Below are 24,371 nucleotides of genomic sequence, written 5' to 3' on the forward strand. Positions count from 1 at the left end.
GAAGGTGGTGGGTTTATTCTGTGATATTAAGTCTCAGCTCTGTGCCAGATTTCAGATCTAATGTGAGAGATTAACATCTGGTAGAGTCATCATTTGGACATAATATTGTCACCAAAAATGGACTCATCACTAATGTACCACAAGAAGCATTGAAGCACCACACACATGGTCGGCTCACTGATGACACAACATAATATACAATACAACAATACGACCCACCTCTCTGTCCACTAAATGGTCCACACTTACAATATTGTATATCATGACATTCGACCTTAGCGGGATACAAAATATATGCATTTTTGCCTCGCATTCAAACACACAATCACACACAATGCAAGGTGGTCGCCTGCCATTGGTAGCAACTTGGCATTCAGTGTCTTGCAACAACGGCACTTTCAACGGCCACCTGTGCCACAAAGAAAATTCAACTTGAATTTCCTTTAAGCAACAAAAGCAAGTTACTGACATATTTAACTTATGTAATGTGTGTTAAGGATGATGGTTCATGGTCTGCACTTATATCATGACCTCAGCTGCCTCAAAGTGCTTTATAGTTTAACTCTCATTCACACATGAGGCCATTGAAGGTGCTAGCCTGCCGGGGATCGAACCACCAACCTTATAATTAGTGGGGAACCTGCTCTACCATCTGAGCCACAGCATGCCCTTTCCCTAAAGGGAAACACTTGGTTTTTGGTGTCCAAACCTAAGGCGCCTTACTTTTCATGCCTAGGTGAGAAAAAGCGTGACACTGACACGTTGTCATCTAGTACCAGGTTTAATTATGTCTGATGTTGTGTACAATCAGAGAAAACACAACTCTGTATTTCCGACACGGGGCTGATTTTTCAACTTTAAATTAATGTTTGTCCATGGGTTTTCTAACTGTAAATGAGATGGGTTAAACTGAACATGTTCGCCGTCATTATAGGAAAAATCCCTGGCAGTCACATGAAGTGGACACAAATAGCAACAACAACAACAGTAAATATGAAAACTGAGAGCTAACACTGATGGAATATTGACTGAATCAGTTTAATGATGGACACTTTGAGAAAATAGACAGAGGACTCAGTCTTCATCCCCTATTGCTTTAGGGATCACCAGCGATGCCTGACATTCTCTAAATATAGTAAGTTCTAATAATTGCTTGTGGCTTGGTCAATTGTAGCGTTGACAACTGGTCCCATTTCTCTAAGCAGTTCCACGCAATGTCTGGAGAGCGGAATCAGGACTCTCTCAGGAAACGCTATAGATGGTTGTCCTACAGTAGAATGAAGCTTTACCAGGAAGGTGATTCAACATCCCTAACGTGCAGCATTCGCAAACTATTGAACTCAACATGCACTTCACACACATCATGCATATATCATAGATGAAAGGTATTCAAAGCTTGTGTCCGGGGGGAAATACCTCTTGTCTCGTTCTACACCCAAATAGAGCAGAAGTTGGGTTTTGAAAACATTGCTCTCCTCTACATAATATCTAATCTGGACGAAGCAGGTGTTGCGGTGCCTTGGGAGGATATACAGGTCAAAACATAAAGGTCAAACACAACTTATAAATGTGGCAAAAACCTCCCACTGTATGCTGAACAGTTGAAGGGTAAAGACAACTACCTGTCCAGCTCTTACAAAACTGAAGTTACTCAGCCTGTCTAATAAAACATTCCCTGGGAAATGACTAACATCACAGACATGTTGGCCAAACCCTCAATATATTCCACATGTTATCGGGCCATCTACTTCCGGGGTTTGGCCTGCAGGGAGTTACATTGCTTTACCAGATTTCTGATTTTGTGTCACCGTCCAGCCTGGCATTGATGTGTCTCAACAGACTGCTATTAAACTTAATATCAAACACTGTGTGCTCGCCGATGCGGGGGCTCAAAGTGGCAAACTCCCGTGTTGGAAGTCCACAAACAACCGGCTCATGGGAGAGGATCATGTTTTGGTTGCTCATTACTTCTGCCAACTCTTTCTTCATCAAGGCCTTAAAGGATTTCACAGATGTTGAACATAATCAGTTTTAAATGGAAGTCAGAAAGATCCAGATTTAGCATTTTTCTGTATATAATGTTACAAAAACAATGTTTAAACCATGAAGCAACTTGAGCTGTGATCTCAAGTTTCATTGTGTTTTCAGCACTGGCACACACTGTTGTATCAACATCTCTTCATGGTCTAAATGTTTGTGTCCCAGTTTATGAACCGATATCCTCTGACACTCATAAAAATTTTTTCAAAGTGATTTCAGGAGCCGAGTCAGCAGTAAAAAGATAGGGTACAGCAGCTAAGGTCATTTACTTTGTTTTGAGCCAAACACGACTGGTTGGCCAGCAGTAGGGACATTCTACTGAATCTGCCAGCTCACAACGCAGTCTACTGACATACAGTTTAAACTTTTATTAGTTCCCTCCATTTTTCTTTTTTTTTTTACTCAAAATGGTCAGGCGCATAACTCAAGCTCGGAGATTTGAGAATGTCCCGCGTGAGTCACAACATCAAACCATGTGGCACCATAATGAAAGGCGCAGAGCTGCAGCACACTGTAGCTGTTCATTTAACCAATCACACAAGTATGCGGCGGGCACGATTTCAGAGATGAAAAAAAACACGGAGGACCTCGGTGGCATGTCTGCGATGTGACTTAGTCTAATTGCCCCTGGTGCCATGTGTGGGCAGAGTTTTAAACAGTCTCTCCAGCCGGCTCACACAAAAAGCCCTCGCTGCACAGGCTTTTGTTCGAGCACGCACTGCAGCCTCCATTCCAGCAGAAGTAGCACACGCAATGTCAAAGTGTTCCCCTGAAATCCAAATCCTTGTTTTGAAAGCAACATTTTTGTGGCATAAGTCAGATTTTTTTTTTCCAAATTCTTCCCCATTTCCTGGTTTCCACATCACTGACGCAAAGTAACAAAGAAACATAAACTATAGCGGAACGGAAGTAGACATACCTCACTGAAAATGTACCCGAGGGTGTAACGGAGTCTATTGACAGCCATTTAATTAGCCAACATACCAAGAATACCTGACTGAGAAAGGTAACGGCACTGAAACATGTATCTCTTGAAATCATTGTCCTAACACTACACATCATGAGGTTTTATCTAAAGTGAAGTCCAGTGCTCCAACAAAGCCTGGTTTCAAAAATAAAACATACCCTGTTCATTATATGATGTGAAATCTGTGTTACTTGGACTTTTATCGAAACACGTCTGACTGGAGTTCTAGCATGTGGTCTGTGTGACAGTTGAAAGTGGTTGTTAATGGACAGCAGATGTCAGCAGTGCACTGCTGTGTCCGTATCTGACCAACACCACCCAAGTGAAAATCTCTCTGAATGCTGAACATTGAAGCCATTAGTGCTCAGAACAAGTTTTCTATGGATGCTGAAGTTCACTGCAGTGACTTCACTGCTGCTCTGTTTATGATTAACTGTATACGTTGTTGGGTATGTGAGTCATAACGTTTTTTTTAAATTCTCGGATGACTTATTTTCCTGATGAGTACCACAGATTGAATAAAGTAACCAGACTGCTAATTGAATCCAGACCTGCTGTCACGTGTGGATCCAAACAAACACACCCATGGAGCTGTGAGCGAGCTGTTCCAACTTCCTGACTCTTTGTCTGCTGCTCACACCCCCATCAGACAACGCCCATGAGAAGTCCTTTCCTATACACCCTGTCAGGGCTGCAAAAATACACATGACAGTGGAAATAACAACTTAGTCCACTTCTGAAAAGTTGTGAAATATCAGATATCATCCAAAATCTGGAGTCACGTTGGCAGACTTCGGCAGCACGACTTAAAACGAGCAAGACAAGTTTCACTTCAGCAAAACTGACCGCAGCATCATGTGGCACCTTAATCTGGGCTTTCTGGAATTTTCATTTCTCAAATCCAGCACAGGAGGACAGCAAACAGCACTGTTATCGCTGCAGAACTCCCATATCTTATGCATTCCATTACACAATGCCCTGCCGGGAGCATGCTTATCGCAGGCTGCAAAAGAGAAGCAAGAAAATATCTGCAGAACATAAAACCAGTTCCAAGAACACAGTTTTACCGGAGCAATGAGGATAAATGCTCCCAGAAGCAAGATACCTCCCTCTCTCTCAGTCAATCTGACTTTAACTCACACACAACTGGGATCAGGCGTGGCTGACCCTCACCAAACAGCCCCACCTTGTTGGAATGACACCAGGTCTGCATGATCCTGCTCAGAAATGGCTCCAGAGATTACCGTTTTCTCAGCAACAGTGTGCATAGTTTAACTTATTACTCATCACAACTGGAATTCCCCACCCTAAAAGAATATGCGATTGTTTGAGGTTTAATAGAAATATAAATACTACTGATACGTGTAAAAAGTTTGCAACAGTAAAAGTAAAAGTTTTATACTTAAAAAAAAAGTTTGTATGTTTTTTTTAAATGTAATTTTCACCTGTCATCATGTTTGGAATAGGAATCTCTGTCTTAATGCCCGTGTGAAATGTGACAGTGGCATGAACACACTATAGGGTGTGTTACAACAGCGTTGCTGATACTTCTTCTATTTAAACACACAGATAATTAAATCACAGCCACATCTTAACGCTCTCTTCTCACCATCTCGATGAGATTATTCCTAAAGACAGACTGCCTCTGGTCCGCATCACAAAACAGTCTCAGCTCAGTAATATGTAACTTTAAGCCATAAACTGTAATCAAACCACCCCAAATACTACTTTGGAAGAGAAGTTAGAGACAATTACAGAATAGGAATTCAGGGTATGAAATCCTTTAAGTACATGTGAACGGTGTCCCACCTAAGACCTCCCACACTTCAAGCATAGGTGGGAATCTGGATGCACCAGCCATTACATCACATGAAGAGGGAGACCAGGACAAGGCAGGAAGTTGGTTAACTGGCATGCATTCAAACAAACCTTCAACGAAGTTAGGCCACGTCTTCTCCTCCGGCTCCTCCAGTGAGTGGTCCCAGTCGGTGTCAGGTGAGGCACCCGCCGCCCCTGACAAGAGCGCTCGCTCTATGGCGATTGCCTCCAGAACATCCAGGTCCAGTTCCTCTCCTTCCTCCTCGGCTTGTACAGGTGGAGGAGGTGACTGCTCCCCAGCCACCTGAGGACCAAAAACCTGCTTCACCTCAACTATCTCCTCCACCACTACAATTTTCTTCCTCATGGTGGCCTCGTCTGTGTCAGGTCTTTTGGTCTCACAGTTGTCCCCCAGGTGAGGTTGGTCAGGCTGGCCTGCGGGCGTGGCAGTAACAGAGGGTGTGTCCTCCTTCGAGTCCCTCTTCTTCTCTTCCTCCCGCTTTAAGGCCTCAGAAACAGAGAGCCTCTCCTCTGCGCTGCACTCTGCTGCCTGAGTGGCCAAATGTTGTGCAACTTTGGGAGGCTCCTCTTGCTTGACGAGGGGGCTGGCCTGAGCCTGAGCTACAGCTGCCTCTGCTGTTGCTGCTGGTGCTGCTGACGCTAATTCTCCGGCTGCGGGTGGTTCCCTCGCAGTGGAGGATGTTTCTGTTTTCGGAACCTCCCGCTTGATTTTTTCTGCACAGGGCAGTGCTAGCTCCACCTCCCTTTTGTCTGCCGGGGCCTCAGAGAGCACAGCTGCTGCCTGCCCGACTTCCTCGCTGCACATTCTTTCAGGAGTCATCTTTGGAGAAACGTTGGTTTCTGTCAGTTCAGAGGCCGTGATAGGGCTGTCTGTAACTGTGGCCTGGGGCATTGATGTCCTGTCAGTGGACGCCAACGCTTCCGCTTCAGGCAATAGAACAGGCTTTGTGCTTGAAGACTCTGATTCTGGTGCCTTAGCCTGCTTTTTCCCTTTCCCTTTCTTCTTTCCCTTTGAAGGCTCCTCTGCCTTCCCCATACTTATAAGGGATTTAGTCTCAAATGTGGATTTCTGAGAGTCTGACAGGGGCGCAGTGGTCTTATGTTCAGGGTTGGCGGTCTCTCTCAGGAGTTCCACTTGACTTATTTTCTGCATCGTCACTGTTTCCACCTCGGTGACAGTTGTTTCCTCAGTTTTCACCGGCTCCACGTGGGGCAACGTAGCATTTAACTCACCCTTGGGGCATAATGGCCCCTGTCTGATCTTGCCAACATTGCTTTCCTCAACCTTCTCTTTTACTTGGGCATCCACTCGGGGCACTGCAGGGATCTGAACTAATGGAGGTGAGGCTTCTTCTGAAATAGTTTGTTTAAATACCTCCTGCTTTGGCTTCCTATCAGTTTGTTTAGGGACTTCTTTTATTAGCTCCATATCAATATCTGATGCACTCTCAGCCTTTTTTTCCCCGACTGTCACAGTTAAAGGCTCCGAGGTAATAACTGCCGGGGTATTTTCGGCCACCTTCTCTGGGGACTTGTCTTTAGAACTCTTTTCCTGCTCCATCTTTGATTCAGGTGTTTCCTCGCCATTGGTACTCTTTGATATCTCACCTGGAGATTTCTTTTTCTTTCTTTTTGATTTTGAGCTTCCCTCAACCACTTGTCTGGTCTCTTTAACCACCTCTGTGACAACAGCATTTTGAGCAGGTTGAGATGAGTCTTCTTGCTTTATTGTGGTTATTGTGGGGCCCTGCCCTGAAACTTTAGGGGCCTCTTCTGTCAGTACCGTTTCATCTTTCGTGACATGAGGAATCCCCTTTACGTCTGCTTTCTGCTGCTCTGTAATCACCTCGGTTACTGCAGCTTTCTCTGTGACCGGCTGTGCATCTTCAGCACTGGTCTGAGGTGCTGAGCGAGTCGTTGTAATAATGGTAGTTTTAACTGAAGACTCAGTTTCTGTAGTCATTTTCAGGGTTGCTTCATCCATTTTAGGTTTTGCTGAGCGATTCACTGATGTCACTTTAGCAATAATGGGTTCCTGAGTCACTTTAACTTTGGATATTTCGTCTGCTGCATTAGTGGACTCCACAGCTTTGCTTGTGCTGTCTGGTTTGGGTTTGGTGGTCTCTGCGGTATCAGAATCTATTCTAGGTTGAACTGGAACTTGGGTCTTCACTTCAGTGGGTTTAATTGATCCCTCATTAACCTTTACTTTCTTAAGCTTGCCCTCCATTTTTGTGATGTCAGGGGTGGCAGTGCTAGCAAGGACCTTGGAGGTTACCTGAGCAGATACCACAGGTATAACTGCTTGAGACCTCACTTCTTCAGTTGCCATGTCTGCTGTAGTCTTGACCTCTGTGATGACAGTCTTGGTGGTGGCAGTGACGGTAAGAACCTTGGAGGTTTCCTGAACAGATTCCACTGTTATAACTTTATCTGTTGCTGTTCCAGCTGTAATCTTGACCTCTGCAGATTTAATTGGATCCACAATCACCTTTTTCACCTTCTCTTCCTGGACTTCTTTGCCAACAGAGTTTGTGATGGCAGTGTTGGTGGTTGTAGTGTCAGTTAAGACTTTGGAGGTTTCCTGAGCAGATTTCATTGCAGCACCTGGTTCGGGCTTTCCTTTTTTATTTACTACTTTAGCTGAAGCATTGACTTCTGCAGATTTAATTGTATCTACAATCAGCTTTGTAATCTTCTCTTCCTTGACACCTTTACTGAGAGTGTTGGCGGTGGCAGTATCGGTACGAACTTTGAAGGTTTCCTGAGCAGATTCCATTGCAGAAATTGGTTTGGGCTTCACTTTATCATTTCTTGTTTTACCTGTAGCATTGACCTCTGCAGATTTAATTGGATTCACAATAACCTTTTTTGTTTTCTCTTCTTTAACTTCAATACCAGGATGCATTGTGATAGTTGATTTGCTTGTGATCAATTCACTAGACTTCATTAAAACTTTTTCCTCAGTGGTCTGAGGCTTCTCTTTATTCCTTATTTCTCTATTTTTTTCAGGAGTAGAGGGTTTAGCTGGGATCTTTGATGTTGCAGCACCTGTAGCTGCAGCCACAGCAGCCACAGCTGCCACAGCTAATGGTAGGGCTGTTTTGGAGGATGACAGAGGGGTCTGTGACACATCCTGTTTCAAAGCTGCTGTCTGAGCAGGCTCAGGACTAGGCACCTTCTCCTTTTGGACCTCCAACACTCTCCTCTCTTGTGAAGATGTTACCGGCTTCTCAAAGCTCACATCGGCCTCCTGACGAGTGACTCTTTTCACCCTGTTCTCCTCCATCATCGTTACTTCACTTCTGAAGCTGGTGCCCTTCCTGAAAGGAGGCTGATCCTCCACTTCCCATGATGCTTTTTGCCTGACTGGTTCTGCGGTCAGCGGACGACCCCTGAACCTGGGGGTCCTATCAGAGTAGTTCTCTCTTTCTCCAGGACCAGTCATCTTATGGCGGTAGCCTTGGCGCTCCACGAGTGCCTGTTGGCTTTCTGCCTCACCCCTGTGTCCTGGCTTGGGAACGTAAGAGGTAGGACCTTCTACAGATTGGACCCGTGCAGCCCGGTGGGCAACGGCCAGAGTGGCTGTTGGCTTCCTAATCCTCTGCAGAGAGGCAGGAACAATCTCAGCAGGCAGGCGGAGGTAGTCACGCAGGTAAACAATGCCATCATTGGTTAGGTACCAGTAGAAATGTCTCCAAGCGAATGTTTCCTTCACGTAGCCCCGGGATTTAAGAGACCCCATGGCACGGATTACTTGGAGGTTGCTAACACTTTGTACTTCAGGGTGCTTGATCTGAGGCCTCTTGTCCTTCTTGGCCACCATGACACCATCTCGAAACAGGACCTCGTAGATGGCCCTTAGGTCCCTCAGGGGCATCAGCATTCCAGCAACCATTGTGCTTTACGTCAGTAAACTCCCTCAAGGTAAAACTAAAATAGGCAACATCAAACAAAGAGAAATCAGCGCACCTCACGTCTCATTATGGGAAAGAATCCAGTGGCCAAACTGGCTGTCATGTGCTTCTCAATTCAATGAGAAAAAAAATGTAAGAACAAAGCCTGGTAATATTTTTTCTTACTGTCTCTTCCTCTTCTTGGTGATCCTTTAGTTGTCGTGAAGAAAATTAATATTCCTCAGTAACTTCAAGTGAAAAGTGTCCTGTCCCCCCCTACATGTAGGGTGGCTGGGAAAGAACGGTCTCCGTTCGGCCGAGATGGCAATGACAGAATAGAAGAGAGGCAGCGTGTGTGAGGGAGTGTGAGAGAGAGAGAGAGAGTGAGGCACACTTCTCAGTCGGGCTCCTCCTACCTTCGCTCTCTTTTTCTTAGGAAAAAACTGGCATGGAAAATAATTCTCACTAAAGTAAACAGTGCATGAGGAAGTAGGAAGAAAAAAACAAAACTGTCTCCAATAACCTGACTGAAATAAAGAAAGAGCAAAGTCAAATGAATACAGCAACACACACCTGTGAAGTGTGTATAGGCACATGTTGTGCAGTGCTGTCACTTTTACGGATACACCCGCCCACACACCAAATAACACGCCTCCTACACAACGTACGAATACACATCTCTAAACACACACACACACACCCTCTGGCATGTCATACACACTTGGCCAATGAATGGGCTGCTCTAAACAGAGATTAGTTATTAAGAAAGAGAGACGACCATTTGCCATACATCTATCCTGTCCTGTGACAACGAGCTGGGCATCTATGTTGGTAATCGAGTATAACGTCCCTAGTTTTATACACCTCCTGATCAGATATCACTGAGGAGCTTTTACTCTACACACAGGGGGTGGTTTTTAAATAGCAGGTCACACAGTCTTTAAATGTAAGTAAAGGCTGGTGACATTTGAAGAGAAAATACATAAATCACCACGATGTATTTTGGTCATCCTAAAAAGGTGGAGACGTTTACTGTAACAAAGCTTTATATAGACAAAAGTGTAACAACACACTGGTAGTCTGATATGGCCCATGCCTATTTAATGTAACAGAACTGACATAAATTCTATTCATATCTGTGTTTGTTTGAAGGGTCTCCCAGCCACCGAGTGAAGGAGGCTGCATAGAGTAATCACTGTTTCCTATTGCAGTTCATTAAAGTGACGCAACAGGCTGCAAAATCACCCTAAAGTTGTACTGCTGCCTCAGGCGGCTAACATTAGGGCTGCTAGCTGGGAAACAAGAATCTCTCTTACACAACTATATAAAGAACTGTGCATTATAGGTAACCTTTCCAGTGCTCCCAGGAACATGATATCAGATTTCTATCCCTAGATCACGTCTCTCTCCTGTACATCTGTCCCCTGTTCGTCTCAGTGTCAGAGAAAGTGTTCTTCCATGGCCGGTGTCCAGTGAAAGCCGGACTGGACGGGAAAACTGACAATCGCTGGCTAGAGCTGAAGAGCACATGTTCACTCATCCCAGAGCAGAGTAAGCAGACAGCGCTGTTCTCAAACACACAGGGATCTGGTTGTGAAATTATAGTGGGGGTGAATGGGCAGCAGAGAAATGACGCATTCCCCCTGGTGTTTGAAACCGCACACACTCGTACACATCCAAACACAGGCAGAAAAAAACTGTTTTCATTGTATTTGCCATGGCAACAGTAAAATGAAGTAAGCCAGTTCTGACTCAGCCACATATCCGCTTTCAGGGGAAGTACGCCATAAATAGCGTATCGGGACAGCTGGACCACGCTGTCATGTATCACAGCACTGTTTGCAAAGGCACTGTTAACAGAAACAAACTGTTAGCACTCTGTCAAACTATCATTAGCAATCAAGCGAATCAAAGATCATAGTTGATATGCTTAGAACCAGACAAAAAATAAATACGAATGTATTAAAACAAAGCAGATATTAATTTAGTTATTTTCAGTTTTTAGCAGCCCTGCTGTGAACTTAACAAACGTCTTTATTAATGCTGTCATGAAAACAAAGGATTTCCCCCAATCAACATAGTTGTCTGACATCTAGTCAGACTTGGAGGACATGCCCTGGGCCGTGGCCGTCTACTCCGCCTACAGCAGTTATGCTGTAAGACAAGTCGTCCCTTCATGTTTCCTTTAAGGTGTATGCAGAGTCAGTAATTTAGGCGGCTGGGAGGAGCTTTCAGTGGATGAACAAAGGACTTTTCAGGTTGACTGTACAAGAAAGGCATTCCTCTGTATTACGAAACAGATGTATTATCATTGACATGCTGCAGTTTCCCTGAAAGTGAAGCGTATGTAGGTGCATGTGTGAATCCACAGACCTGGTGTTACGACCCTAACTCATTCTAGTGAAAGGGAAGCAGCATGAAACCAGATGATATTTATTATATCAGTTTGAACACAAATAAAAGAAGGGACCTAAAAGTGGAAACAGGGCAAATTGGGTGCTACTCAAATTATAAAACAAATACAAGCAGAAGAGACTGACAAAGGTCGACCTTTCTGCTAATTTCCTAAAGAAAAAAGTAATGAATAATAAAGCCTGACAAACCTATTGATTAAATTGTTTCTACAAAGCAATCTTCACCTGGTCTAGTCCCCAGGGTATTTTAACTAGTACCTCAAACAATTTAAAAGAGTTGCACTTCATCTAACTGATAAATTGAAGTCACTAAGAACGAGCACCAATCAATCACTTAGGCTTGTAACAGCAGAGTCAATCCCAGGCTGCAAACCACATATCGGAATTTGTATACCACAAAACAGATCACAATGAGGATGAAAACTCGAAGGGGAATGACTGCGGCGATTGTAACACATGGGCATAAGTGAACGTTTACATCACATTAAGTTGACTCTGAGGCACTTCATTACTCAGCCCATTTGGTATTTTGTGGTCCACCATTCAATGACGACTTGGCAGTTAATAGGTTCCTTGAAATAACACTTAATCAAACTAAAAGAAAACGAATACAGTGAAAACAGTGAAAATCAGCACCAGTGATGTGTCACAGCCTCATGTTCTCATTTTGGGGCAGTGGGCATCACCATGAATGGTGCCTCACTCTCTGAGCCGCATATCAGTCTGATTTTATGCACTGTTTATGCACAAAGTGTTCAGTGAACTTTACATTTCCAACAGTGACCCTTATCCTGGCCTCGGGCCAAGTCCCTTCAGCCATCCAAATATGAAATATGCCCGCTTCAAAAGAAATACTGTATCGTCAAGCCCTGCCAACCCTGGCTGTGTTGCTGCTGCTGCTTTTCACTCTGTGGGCTGCGAGGTTCAGGTAGCATTAGCAACTTCATTAATGATCTGAGAAGCATGCTCACTATAATGCAATCTAATTGTATTCAGACTATAAACAAACATTGCAACAGAAGGCCAGCCAGACATGGGGCGGTGATGTGATTGGCTGAAACGGATAAAGGAGTAATACAACTTTTGGGGAAGAGTATCTGAATAGTTTCCTGGATATGAGTCCGCTTCTGCGGCTACGCTTCAGACCTCCACAGGTCCCAGAATAGACTTGTCGGCACCAGCTGATGGTGGCTGGCAGATGGCCCGCTGCTCATGGCTCTATTGCTTCACACGTGCCCTTCTTCCTGATATGAGATCCAAGCCACTCTATCCACTGCCAGGGAAAGCAAAGGTCAAGCAGGCCCTTTCTTACCCACCGATGTACAGTATGTGGTTACATTAGAAGTTATTGAAATCAACCACGCGTCAAACTACAAAGAACAAATGTCTAAGCTTTTTAAAAGGATGTATCCTCCTTAATAAATGACAAAATATGGTATAAGGAGTGATAAACAACTATAAGGTTATCAAGATTTAGAGTAATTTTGCAGCTGGCTATAAAACCAGAACACCAAAATACTTCAAGTCTCTATGGCTTTAGTAAGAAAGTACTGAAGTTTTCTGGCCGACAATGTTGCCCTAAACGTTTTAAAACGTAAAAAGTACAAAGGCACCAAGAAAACTTCTGCCTTCAGTCTACCTCAAAATCATGATTTGCACTTCTGTAGTAGTGACGAATCACTCCGCAATGCACGAGAGCTCTGTTTTTATCACAACGAAAAGCCTATTTTTATTTGTGGAGCTTGTCTCTTGGCTGCTTATGGTCAGGCGAGTGACCCCACAGTCGGAGACAGCTGTGCCCTCTGACACAACCGGTGCATGTTGGAGTGCAACCACCTGACCCGGGAATCTGCTAAAGTTAGAGATTGTTGTAAACAGCTTTATATGGAGGTTTGGGTTATTAGCAAGGTATTAATAGGCTTGCCTAGTATTCAAGGTAAATTCTAGTAATAGTTATCCAAATTCTAAAGTAAATAATTAAATCTAAATTTGATTGGTGAAATTAAGTATGTAAGTTTATCGTTTTATAGATTTGGTCGAAGCAGAAACATCTCTACAACAATTAGAACAATTTTGTTAAAACATTCATGATCCCCTGGGGAAGAAGCCTACTGACTTAGGTCATGCATCGTCTTTTTCTCTGGTGCCGTAAGTTTGCCCGTGGCCTCTGAAGACATTTAAATGTAAATCCTTTTGAAAAATATAAAATTAATTGCTATGCATGTATTTGAAAAAAGATCACCCAAGGCGTCCAGAGGATGATTCCCTGAATATTCAATAGCGCCACCATGAGGTTGATATATTTAAAGTAAAATATCCCAGGCAGACACACATGTGCTCCTCAGGAGAAACTGTAATAAAGTTTCTTTCGTCTAGCACCATTATCAGGTCAAAATATTATTTGCAAACAATTTTTTTTAGTTCAAGACTAAACATTTCCAAAGTAATGACTAGGGCTGGATTTAAAAAATTAAAAAAAATAAAAAATTCTGGTTCAAAACGATCTTTACTTGAACAATATGATTCATAGAATCTTTGAATATGTGCCTTTTACAGTCGATGGCCTTCAACCGTAGATGCTTGTCGAATGAAGTTTATTAATGTAACTGCTTCGGAGGCTACTCTTAATGTAAACATTAGTAGTTTTAATAATGCACACACATAACCGTGTTTTACAAGCGGTTTCGCTTTCAGGCAAACTGCAGCATGTCAACGGTCCAAACATTTGTTTTGTGATACAGAGAAATGATTTCCATATAAATCAAACTGTTCATCCACTAAAAGCTCCTCCCACCTTAAAGGTAACCTGAAGAGATGACATGCTTCATACAGTACGCTGCCTGGGCATCACCGCCGAGTTAGAGGATAAAGAGATTCTCTTTCATATCCAAGCAAAATTGGTATTGGAACTGAAATATCTCAAAAGGACCTTGAGGTTCAGAATTGAATTGAAACGGGAATTCAGTGGCGAAACCCAGACGTAGTAATGGCGTTCCCATCGGTCTCAGATGTAGTCTGTGTTTAGCTGAGATTAGTAAATGTTAGCATGCGAACCCGCTAAATTAACACGGCGAACATTATACTTGCTAAAAGTCAGCATGCCGGCGTTGTCATTGTGAGGACATTAGCATGCTGAATGTTGCAATGAGCTCAGTACAAGTACAGCTCAGTTTAGATCGAAGATGAACACTGAAGTCCAAACTGTTTTCAAAGGTTGCAGGGGAAAGTTGCAGAAGCGTGCACTGGTCTTTCTCAGCTCGACTCGAGCCTACTGACAACTTCACCTACAACTCTGCTTATCAAGTCGTAAATGGGCATTTTTGGGCCATAAGGCACAGTTGCTTGTGTTGTTTCTGCTTATTAGAGGAGACATCAACTTCTTGAAACAACAAAGCTGCTACTGAAAAATAAAACAAGAAATTGACAAAATAGGGGAGATCTCCGGTCTGAAGTTGACAGCATACATTAGTACCAAGCCTCCTGGGTATTTCGGTACCAACTTCTTGACCATCTCTTTTTTTTTTTTCACCATTTCATCGGCACTAAAAATGCAACTGTTGCAAGTAACTCACTATCACTGTTTTCAGTCATGTTTTAAAATGCTACAGATTATATGAAGCTATGCTGGCAGTTAAAACAGAAGTACAGACAGTCGCTGTGGAGATGTTACACCGTCTAGTTGCTTTGGTGCGAACTAGGAAGTATCAGAAGGGCCAGTTGCGAGAAGTTTCAAATAATGTCTCCACAAATCTCTGGTCTGACGTGGCTCTAACAGAACTGCTAGCACGCCAGCTGATTCTCAAATGTGGTGGCGGGTTAAAAAAACAAAAAAAAACAGCAAGCCTAATTTTTTCATAGTTTCTCACGATATCCATATTAAGTGACCAAAGATAGAGGATGTCATGCACTCTATATATAAATCCAGCTTCACTGTTGTAAGAAGCCGACTGACAGCATATGAAGTCTTAATCCCAACATCACACGACCATCACGCCAACCTTGACTGATATCTGTATTGGTCAGCATGAACAACATTATCAATTAGCGCTCAAACTGGCACAGTTTTCTTGTCTTTGAAATGCAAGAAGGGTGAAGTTAGAAGGATTAACCTCTGGTGGTGACTGGTCTCTGCCAACTCTGGGATGATCTTGTGCGGTTAATTATTGATGACCTACTGTAAGCGTATGTGTACCGTGCATAGCCAAAGGGACCAGAGACACTTTGAGGGATTACTACAAGAAAAACCCAAGACTGTAAATTGTAAGCTGTACAACCAAACACAAACCCACAGACGTACGTAAACCGCAGCATGGCTGCGGACAAAGAAGCACTGTGTGTTCGGAGCTGGTGAGCATGGAAGGAGAGAGCGAGAGGTGTCTTCGGCATTCCTCACTGGTGCAAAAATAAATAATCAACTGCTCTCACATAACTGAGATAAAAGTAGGGGGGAAATTACAGCAGAAGGAGGGGAAACCTTTGCTCTGCTCAGAGCTGAGGGGCAAAGAACAATAGACAAAGTCATGTTCTGAAATCAATCAAGACACGATGGGAGCTGTTCTTGTTGCTTTGCCAACCTAAACTTGTCTTGCCTCATAAATATCTTTGGAGTTATATAAGGCTTGTTAAAAGCAACTATGGAGCAAGACAACAAGTCTGTGTAACTGTGTAAAAGTGAAAGAAAACTTCAGCAAAGAGGCATTTTCAGGGAAAGCTAAAGCTTCAGCAATAAAAAACGGCAGTGACGTCACAAGTAGAATAGACTATTGTGTGAGTGCAGTACGAAAAGCCAGCACTTGGCTTTCATGCTACCAATCGGCGCATAAATGCACATGGAAAATCTATAAAGTGATGTGTGCTTGAGGCAAAAATGACAGGCCCTGCTTGGGTTCTCGGCTCCACGAGTCACAGATCACACTGACTTTTCCTTTTCCAGAGTGGAAAGAAATGAAGTCACAGATTACGTCTCCCCTCACCAACCAAAAATAAGCAGAAGCACCCAAAACGTTTGCCAAGTCTCTTTCATTCTCGCTTACTGCCTCTGTAAGAAGCTGCCTGTCGTGTTGGTGGAGGCATCCCGGTGTGTCCGACCTTACAACGCCCCCTGCAGCCTCTCCAACTTGGACAGCAGCCCTCCCAGGAGAGGGTAAATGGGGCCAGACTCAAAGCAGAAGCAGTATAACTGATGCAGAGCACATATTCGCTACTATTATCCAGCACTTTTGTGGAAGAGTTACCATTTCCTCCAGCAGAATATTGGACATGAAGCACTTATTCTGACGTAAAAAGTAATCAAAATCAGACTGTGGTGGTGAATTCTGCAAACAGCCAGCGACTACAAAAACTGCTTTGTACTGTAAACAAGTTCCAGCAGTGAGATCTGGACAGAAAATTTGAACCAGATCTCGACTCTTTTGTTTGCTTCTCCTGTGAGAGTCGTATGCCAGCTCAGCAAAAACGGCAGCCAAGGATCAGAATCAGCATGCAGGAGATGTGTTACACCATTTAGGAGCTTAAGTGTTGTCGCACAAGATGAGTCCATTCCCATTCCAAAACGAGAAAAATGACTTGTTGCCTGCTCGTGGCCACACCTCTTTGTGACATAGGCTTTCATCTGACCAATGCCAACAATCACTCTCTTGCTGCGGCCGTCCTCAGATTCCTGTGCTGTATATTCTAAGCACTTACCTTTTTTCGGGCTGAGCCAGAACCGATCTCCAAGAGGATCTCCTCTCTCCATACTGCTTTGATCTGAGATATTAGACAAAGGCCTCCAACAAAACAGTTTCTTTCTGCTTGCGCCACAGTCACAACCACACTGCTGCTACTCCTTTTCACCCTGATGAGACCCACTGGCCGTCCAGCAGATCAACATGGCACGCAAGATGGGGCTAAAAAAGAGAAGGAATGGGAGTGGAGGGGAACCTTCAGGGTAGGGAGGGTGTTGGTGAGAAAAGAAAAAAAAGAAAAGAACAAGGGAATCTTTTCATCTGTGTCCCGTAGATGCAGTGGAACATCTACACCATAAATCTGAGGGCCAAGCCAAGCTGGACACATCCCTCTCTGCTGCCCTGGATACCCGGCCCCATGTCACATACATCTGAAAAGCAACCCACGCTTTATTCCAGATACACACTGGACGCCTTGTTCAAGACACCAAGCAAATTACAGCTCCAGAGATTAAGATGAACGGTGGACAAAGGAAAAAAAAATAAAACATAGGACAAGGAAAGTTCACAGAGAAGAACAGAAAACAAAAAAAAAGTCAGTCTACAAAAAGCAACACCGAGGCACCCAAAATACACCCAACAGCAACTCAGTCTGTGTCTCCTGCTTACTTATTCTTTGGTTTATGGGGAGCAATTGAGCCTTTTGTAAATTGTTAAAAAGCAGAGAGTTAATCTTAGGACTGGATTCAGATAGTACCAAACCAAAGGAGGAAACAGTCCAACCATGTAGTGCTGCAAGGTAAATTATCTCTCAACCTGCAGACAACCGACTGGTTAAACAGTAATTCAAGACGTGGGAGATCACAGCAGAGAACCGCTAACAATTTTAGGTCTTTATTAGTTCTGGCTTGTTTCCAGTGGTTGCCGTTAATCCTGCAAGGTAAAATAAAGACATTGAGATGGAGCTGAGCAGGATTACGCTGCAACATCATTTTGTTCAGACTAATCTGCGAGCTGCTCAACCTGTCAAAACAGAATCCTGCTTTTTAATAAAATTTGATGGGTATGATACAATTATACTCTGAACTCTTCCTTCATTTTCGATTAAATAGGGCTCGGCATACATGACAAGGTACTGAAACTGAGTGAAGATTTTCAGCAAAGGACTAAGTATTCAAACACACACTCTGAATCCTAAAATGATTTGTTCTCATGATCCCTGCAGAACTATATGTTAGGATTAGACCCGACTGGTGCTGGATTTTTGGGGTCCAATACAGGTATTAGGCAATAAAGGGATACAGTATTGACTGTATATAGACATACAAGCACAACACAAGTCATCTCAGGACGCTTAATATAGTAAAGTCTTTATGACAGAACCTGCCAACATCACAGAGGGGAACACAACAATTCAACAATTCCCACGAGCTATAGGGGGAAGGAAAAACTCTCTTTTAGCAGGAAGAAACCCTCCGACACTGAGAAGGAAAAACGTCCTTATTGTCCACACTGATATCAGTGCACTGAAATAGTAAACTTCACTGGGACTCTAATAATTATAAATTACAATAAATTAAAAACAAAACCCACAAAAATAACAATTTCTAATTCAACCCATGCATCTATTTCAGCATTAAGTTCTGTAAAAAAGGTTTCATATCAGTCAACATATACGCCAATATTGTGATATCTGAATAGGCCAATATCGGCCGATAAAAATCTCCCATCCCAAATATCAGTCAGACTCTGCTATACATATACTGAAAAACTTCTTAGTCACTTTGATCATACATCCTGCCCACAGTGCCTGTGAATTGATCTCAGAAAAGGGATAAAATTAGCATTCTGGAGTTAATGTGAAAACTAATATGAAGTTTTCGAGGCACCGAAGTTCAGTAAGGTTCTGGGACACATTTGGTCTCACAAGACTAACTTTGACTACCTGCTCTATTGGCCTCCTCAGAGCTTCAACTAAATTTGAATGTACATAAGAAAACATTAAAATGTTATTTGCACAAAGTATGTATGGGCATGTGAGTATTGTATGAACACAAAATAATATTTGCATAGAGTGTGAGTATTTTAAACCCTGTTTAAATGGAAGCTGGCGATGACAAAATGGAGCTGGAGTCTGGTGGGTGAGGAGGGTATAAAATGGCCGAGGGCAGCGCCAGGTCTGGCAGTGCCAGCCAGCAGCAACCGGTCTCTTTGTGTCACTCAGAGACACAGACGCTCATTCATGAAATACAAAACAAAGCAAAAACCAACAAAAGAGGAAACATCTGAGAGAATATGAAAAACATGTCCCCAAACAATGCAACAAAGTCACATTTTCTTTCAATCAAAGGAAGAAAGAAAAAAAAAAACTGTTGAATATTTTCTGCCTGACTCAGCGTCTGCCAACCACATATAGGAGTGGCCCTGCTGGGCTTTGGTTGCTGTAGCAACACAGCCCACAGGTTAGGCAAATACCATGTGCTGTCCACAGTTGAGATGGGAACTGGCTGCTGTTACTGCTGCTGCTGTTGCCATGGGCAACCCGCTATCAAACAACACAACCCGACACTCTGGCCTTCCTGATTGTCTGCCACAATGTGTAGATTTGCTTGTAACCTGAAGAGGCTGGGCTTATTTTTAGACAGACATCATGAAGATCAGCATCTAATAAAATACTGACAGACACAATACACACACACACACACACACACACACACACACACACACACACACACACCCAGACACACTGAAAGGTGATTTATTGTCCTCACTCCCATAAACCCCCTCCAATCCGGGGAGAGTGAATCAGTTGCATTCTTTCTTTCCTCAGATCAGAGAGAAAAAGTGACTGCATGAGCTGCTCCTTTCACAAAAGAAAGACTTGCAGTAAACTTACTTGGTGTGCGAGCACACAGCTGACACAGCTTTAGAGTCCAGTTTAGAGTCCAGTTACAGACGGTGGTGACTCACCATCATTATTGTCTCTGGAACTTTAAAAAAAAAAACTGTCTTTCACTGTGCCGAAGCACCCACAAGAGGGCTGTGAAAACTCTTTCATGTAGGAAATAATGGCCGGGGGGGGGGGGGGGGGGGTGTTTCAATGTGACATTTTTAAATTCAGGCTGCTGCTTTTTTCAATGTATTTCTGTACATTGTACAGTAGAGAGACTCAAAGCACCCTTGTGAAGTTTGAATTGTGCTCTCGGGTCATCTCACTTCACTTCCTGAAATCCTGTCATTCCAGCGCTGGAAGGTGAAGACAGATCTCCACCCCTGCAGCACAACAAGCAGGTATGAAGCCAGTCACACATTCTCTGGTGAGAGAAATGAATGCGACAGACAAATCTGCAAGAATAACACTTCAATAAGTGATGAGAACAAAACTGCCAGTGGAGTTTTCACCTCCGCTTCAGGAATGCTCTGGTTGTCTGGCGTAAAAGCAGCGCAGTGTAATTTCTGGAGCTAAAAATGTTCCCAACATGTCCTCTCATGCAGTGATGTGAGGAAATGAAGCAACTCAGTCTGGCACACATGTCACAAACACAGCACTATGTCTGTGCCTGTGTCTATACAACAGTAACAGCAAGATTATAATGTCAGATGCAGCTAGAGTGCTTTGCCCAGTGGGTGGGGTGAGAGATGCAACTTGATTACTTTGCATTAATCCTTTATGTAAAGTTCTAATAATGCCCTTAGGGTTCTTGTTTTGTCACCACACCACACCCAGACCTCCACTGCTGCTGGTTTCAGGTGATCACTTTCAAAGTACAACACAATGGACGCAATAATAAACAGCAATATTCAATTTCTCTTTGGCTTTGGTATCTAGACCAATCATGAGGGTTCACGTTGTCCTCACTCCTGCAGGAGATGGCATTTGTCCTTTCCTTTACTGCCCGTTCTTATCAGCTAGTTTGGTTGCACACATCCTGTTTTCCACTGAGACACCTACGACTACAGCTCCTGCCTTTAAAGACAGGATGACAGTCTAAACAATGGGACATCTTCCCCTTCCTCAACTGTAATATAACACCAGTGGAGGAGGAGCTGCTCTAACACTGAACAATACAATAGATTTGTTTAACACCAACAACAAAAAAAAAAAGGTCCACAGCAACAACAGTTAGTTAAAGTATGGTAACAGTTGGTCCTTGAGGGTGTGTGGCCCATGTGGGGACTAAACTAACTCCAGCCAACAGCCTGTCAGTTTCCTCCCCTGACAACTCGGAGATGATTTAATGTCTATGAAGCCGCCTCTTATGGAACAGTATTGTGCAACTAAACCACATGATGAGCTTTTAAATGGTTTACTGTGGTTAACCAATGCATTAATATACTGTGACAGAGGTGTGAGGGCCACTTGTGGAGCTTGGACACAGCGCTGCACACGGCGCTGTATTAACAGTACACTCTTGTGGTGAAACAGAAACTGTGCTGAAGGCTGCAGGGGAGTGATAGATACCAGCATATCAAATTAACTTAATACCAGCGTGCCCTTTACAGAGAAATACAAACCTGCTGAGTCACCTTTAACAATCACACCTCGCTTTGTAGAGCTGCCATGGCTTACATGTGAGGTGTGGTCGGAGAAATCGCTCACCCTCAGGTTAAAGAAATGTGAACCAGTGTGCACTACTCAAAAGTTACCGGAGAGACACATCCAAACATCACATCAGAAAAAAAAATGTGTGTGTGTGGAGCTCAAACTGTCTTCTGTCTGCCAGACAGAAATGCACGCACACACGTTCTTGGCATTTTTGCCTTATGAGTGACGTTCAGAGTAACTGAGCATGCATTGTTTTCCCGCACCCAAGCTTCAATGACACACCCACACATTCATTTGAAGGCATTTCTCCTCCTTCACTAAAGAGGCCTCCAAGCAGGTCATCCTTTCCAGGACACACCTTGAGCTGCTACTATAAAGTGACCCTCTCCATTACGGAGGCCGGGCTACGTCCAGGTGTTGCAGCCCCGGTCCACTGGTTTGATCAAAGCGGGTGTAAAACATTCCAAATGTACTTCAGCAGATGGCAGATCTCGACCTATACCCTCTGATTCACGAGAGTTATGAGTCAGTTAAGTCGTCATAAAACCTGTCCTAAACTGAGCGTAGAAGTCAAACTGAATTTATAGCCCCTTTCACATAAATCAAAGGTAATTCAACGTTTTTTTACACAAAAACAACCAAACTCCTGGAGAAAAAGTATGTGATATAAGTGTGTCATGGAGAATATCACTGAACTCATGTCCATCCATCTATTCTCCACTAACACCCCAAAAAAACAAAGCTTTTATTCACCCGTCAGGCAAACAGACCCAAAAACGAGACACAAGCAAACATCACAAACAAACATCACAAGTCTTCCTGTCAGTCATCATAAACATATTGACATGCATTTCCTGCATATTATTGAATTCCCATGATGCTACTCTTGGATTAATTTAATCAGAGTACTTATTGGTTGAGAGCTTCAGATGTTCCGCACCGTACTCCGACAACAGATATATCACAGAAGAAGAAGAGGGGCACTCACCTGAAAAACAAAAAGACACAAACAATATAATGAGTTGTGATAAGCTACATTACAGAGGAGAACAGTGGGTACATTTATGCTCCACTACGTTTCTAATAGACACATCAGTTAGGCTTTAATCATCAGAATTAAACAGGAGGAACTGATTTGCCGTGTGTGCTGCATTAAGAGTGCACGTCAAGTTGTGAATATGGCCTCTGGCACTTCAAACAAACAGATGGAATTTTGCTCTGCATGCTGAAACATTTGGGTTTTAATAATCAGCCTGGCAAAGACTAGAGTCATACTATCATGTATCAGATTTCAGGCAGCTTTATCTCCTCACTTTTGCACGAGAGAAAGAGAACATCATGATGTTATGGATCCTGTTGCACTGAGGATTAAAGAAGAGCGTTTCACTGGAAACGAGTGGCACGATAAGAGAAGAAACTCAGGTTTACAGGCTAATATCTCCATCTACTGGAGGGACAGGACACAAGCAGCCAGTGAACATAAGGACAACTGATACTCAGACACATTCAAAGGGATTTTAATATGCTTATAATGTAATTCACAGGATCAGATTTTACATACACAAATTATTTTTATTTTTAAGTTATAAAACTGAATAAATTACTCCAAATATAAAGCTGTTTGAATAGGTTCTTCCTCAACCAGCTACAACAGTAAAATCAATCATACAACTGCTACTACTACTACTACTGCTACTGCTACTACTACTGCTACTACTGCTACTACTACTACTACTGCTGCTACTACTACTACTGCTACTACTACTACTACTACTACTGCTACTACTACTGCTACTACTGCTACTACTACTACTGCTGCTACTACTACTACTGCTACAACTGCTACTACTACTACTACTACTAATAATAATAATCATAATAATAATAATAATCATAATAATAATAGACTAAAATAATACACATCATAATGTAATATAATTCTAGGGCAATCTAAATCTAATCTTTTAAATTTTTTTCTGGTAAAACATAATTATTACTTTATTACTAATTATATGCAGGACTTTCATTTTGCCATAGTTCTATTTTAAATAAACTAATGGATCAGACAACTTCATGTATCACTGCAAGTAAAATATCACTGTAAACACGGTCTCTCTCTCTCAGCTCAAAAAGTATGCCAGGCCTCGTCAGCAAAGCGACTATTTAAAATGGAAGCCTGCAGCTGACAGCTGTCTTTTACACTGAGGTCATCCCACTCTGATCACCACCCACGTCGCCCTGCTCCTGTGCAGCACGATCTCCTGTGTGTATGACTAACATACGAGCACTGGCTACCAATCATCAGCCCTGCTGGTGTATCTCGTGCAACCAACACCGCGTTAAATCATCACCTTCTGACATCGACTGTCAGGGAAATATGTCACTCTAAAATAGGACCTGTCCAACTTCTGGTATGGTTTTCAACAGCTGACTGCTTATGGTGAATGTTTATAGTAAATATTTTACATAATGTAAATTACTACTATGTTTTGATAAGGATTGTAACTTTTGACTGGGCAGGTTTTAAGACTTAATGGATTTACATCCTGCTGCTCAGTTTACAGGCTCATGTCTTTTACAGCTTTTTTGTTTGTTTTTGTTTTACACTCGAACAAACTCTCCAGAATCCAACAACATTAGCACTCTATTAAAGATATTGTTGTCAATAGAAAAAAAATAAACAAAACATCAGCTGACAGAGATGCCAGATATTGAGTCTTCTGCGAAAATACAATATTTATTCAGTTGATGTCACAGCAGATGATAAAAGTCGGCATGGACCAAACCGTTATTTTTTTAAACTATTTTTCTTTGAATTATGATCTTATTTATTTAAATAACTTGGTTTAAAAAAATGTTTGCAAATATGTGAAAAGACATATTTTCACAAACCCTTAGACTCATTATTTGACCGTTTAAAAGTTTAAAATTGTACAGTCAACTGTATGAAACCACCACATATTCATGTTGAAGATGGTGCTGATGACGTAACCACAGTATTTT

At 42.8% G+C, this 24,371-nt stretch overlaps 1 protein-coding gene across 7 annotated transcripts in view; it reads right to left on the minus strand.

Moving 5' to 3' along the window:
- plecb (plectin b) overlaps positions 1-24,371 on the minus strand; it is a 137,030-nt gene that overhangs the window by 60,552 nt on the left and 52,107 nt on the right. For 2 of the 7 annotated variants that reach the window (XM_069143358.1, XM_069143359.1), the window contains exon 1: positions 4,937-9,277. The exons of 4 other annotated variants lie outside the window; for them this stretch is intronic. In XM_069143358.1, the coding sequence (XP_068999459.1) occupies positions 4,937-8,744 (3,808 nt within the window). In that variant the 5' untranslated portion in view covers positions 8,745-9,277. Of the gene's footprint in view, positions 1-4,936; positions 9,278-24,371 lie in introns of those variants that run through there. One more of the 7 variants, XM_069143356.1, reaches the window with a different exon arrangement.

The sequence above is a fragment of the Embiotoca jacksoni genome, unplaced genomic scaffold (assembly GCF_022577435.1).
Source record: "Embiotoca jacksoni isolate LCO1_2020_lvr unplaced genomic scaffold, fEmbJac1.0.p SCAF_11, whole genome shotgun sequence".
NCBI classification, from domain to species: domain Eukaryota; kingdom Metazoa; phylum Chordata; class Actinopteri; family Embiotocidae; genus Embiotoca; species Embiotoca jacksoni.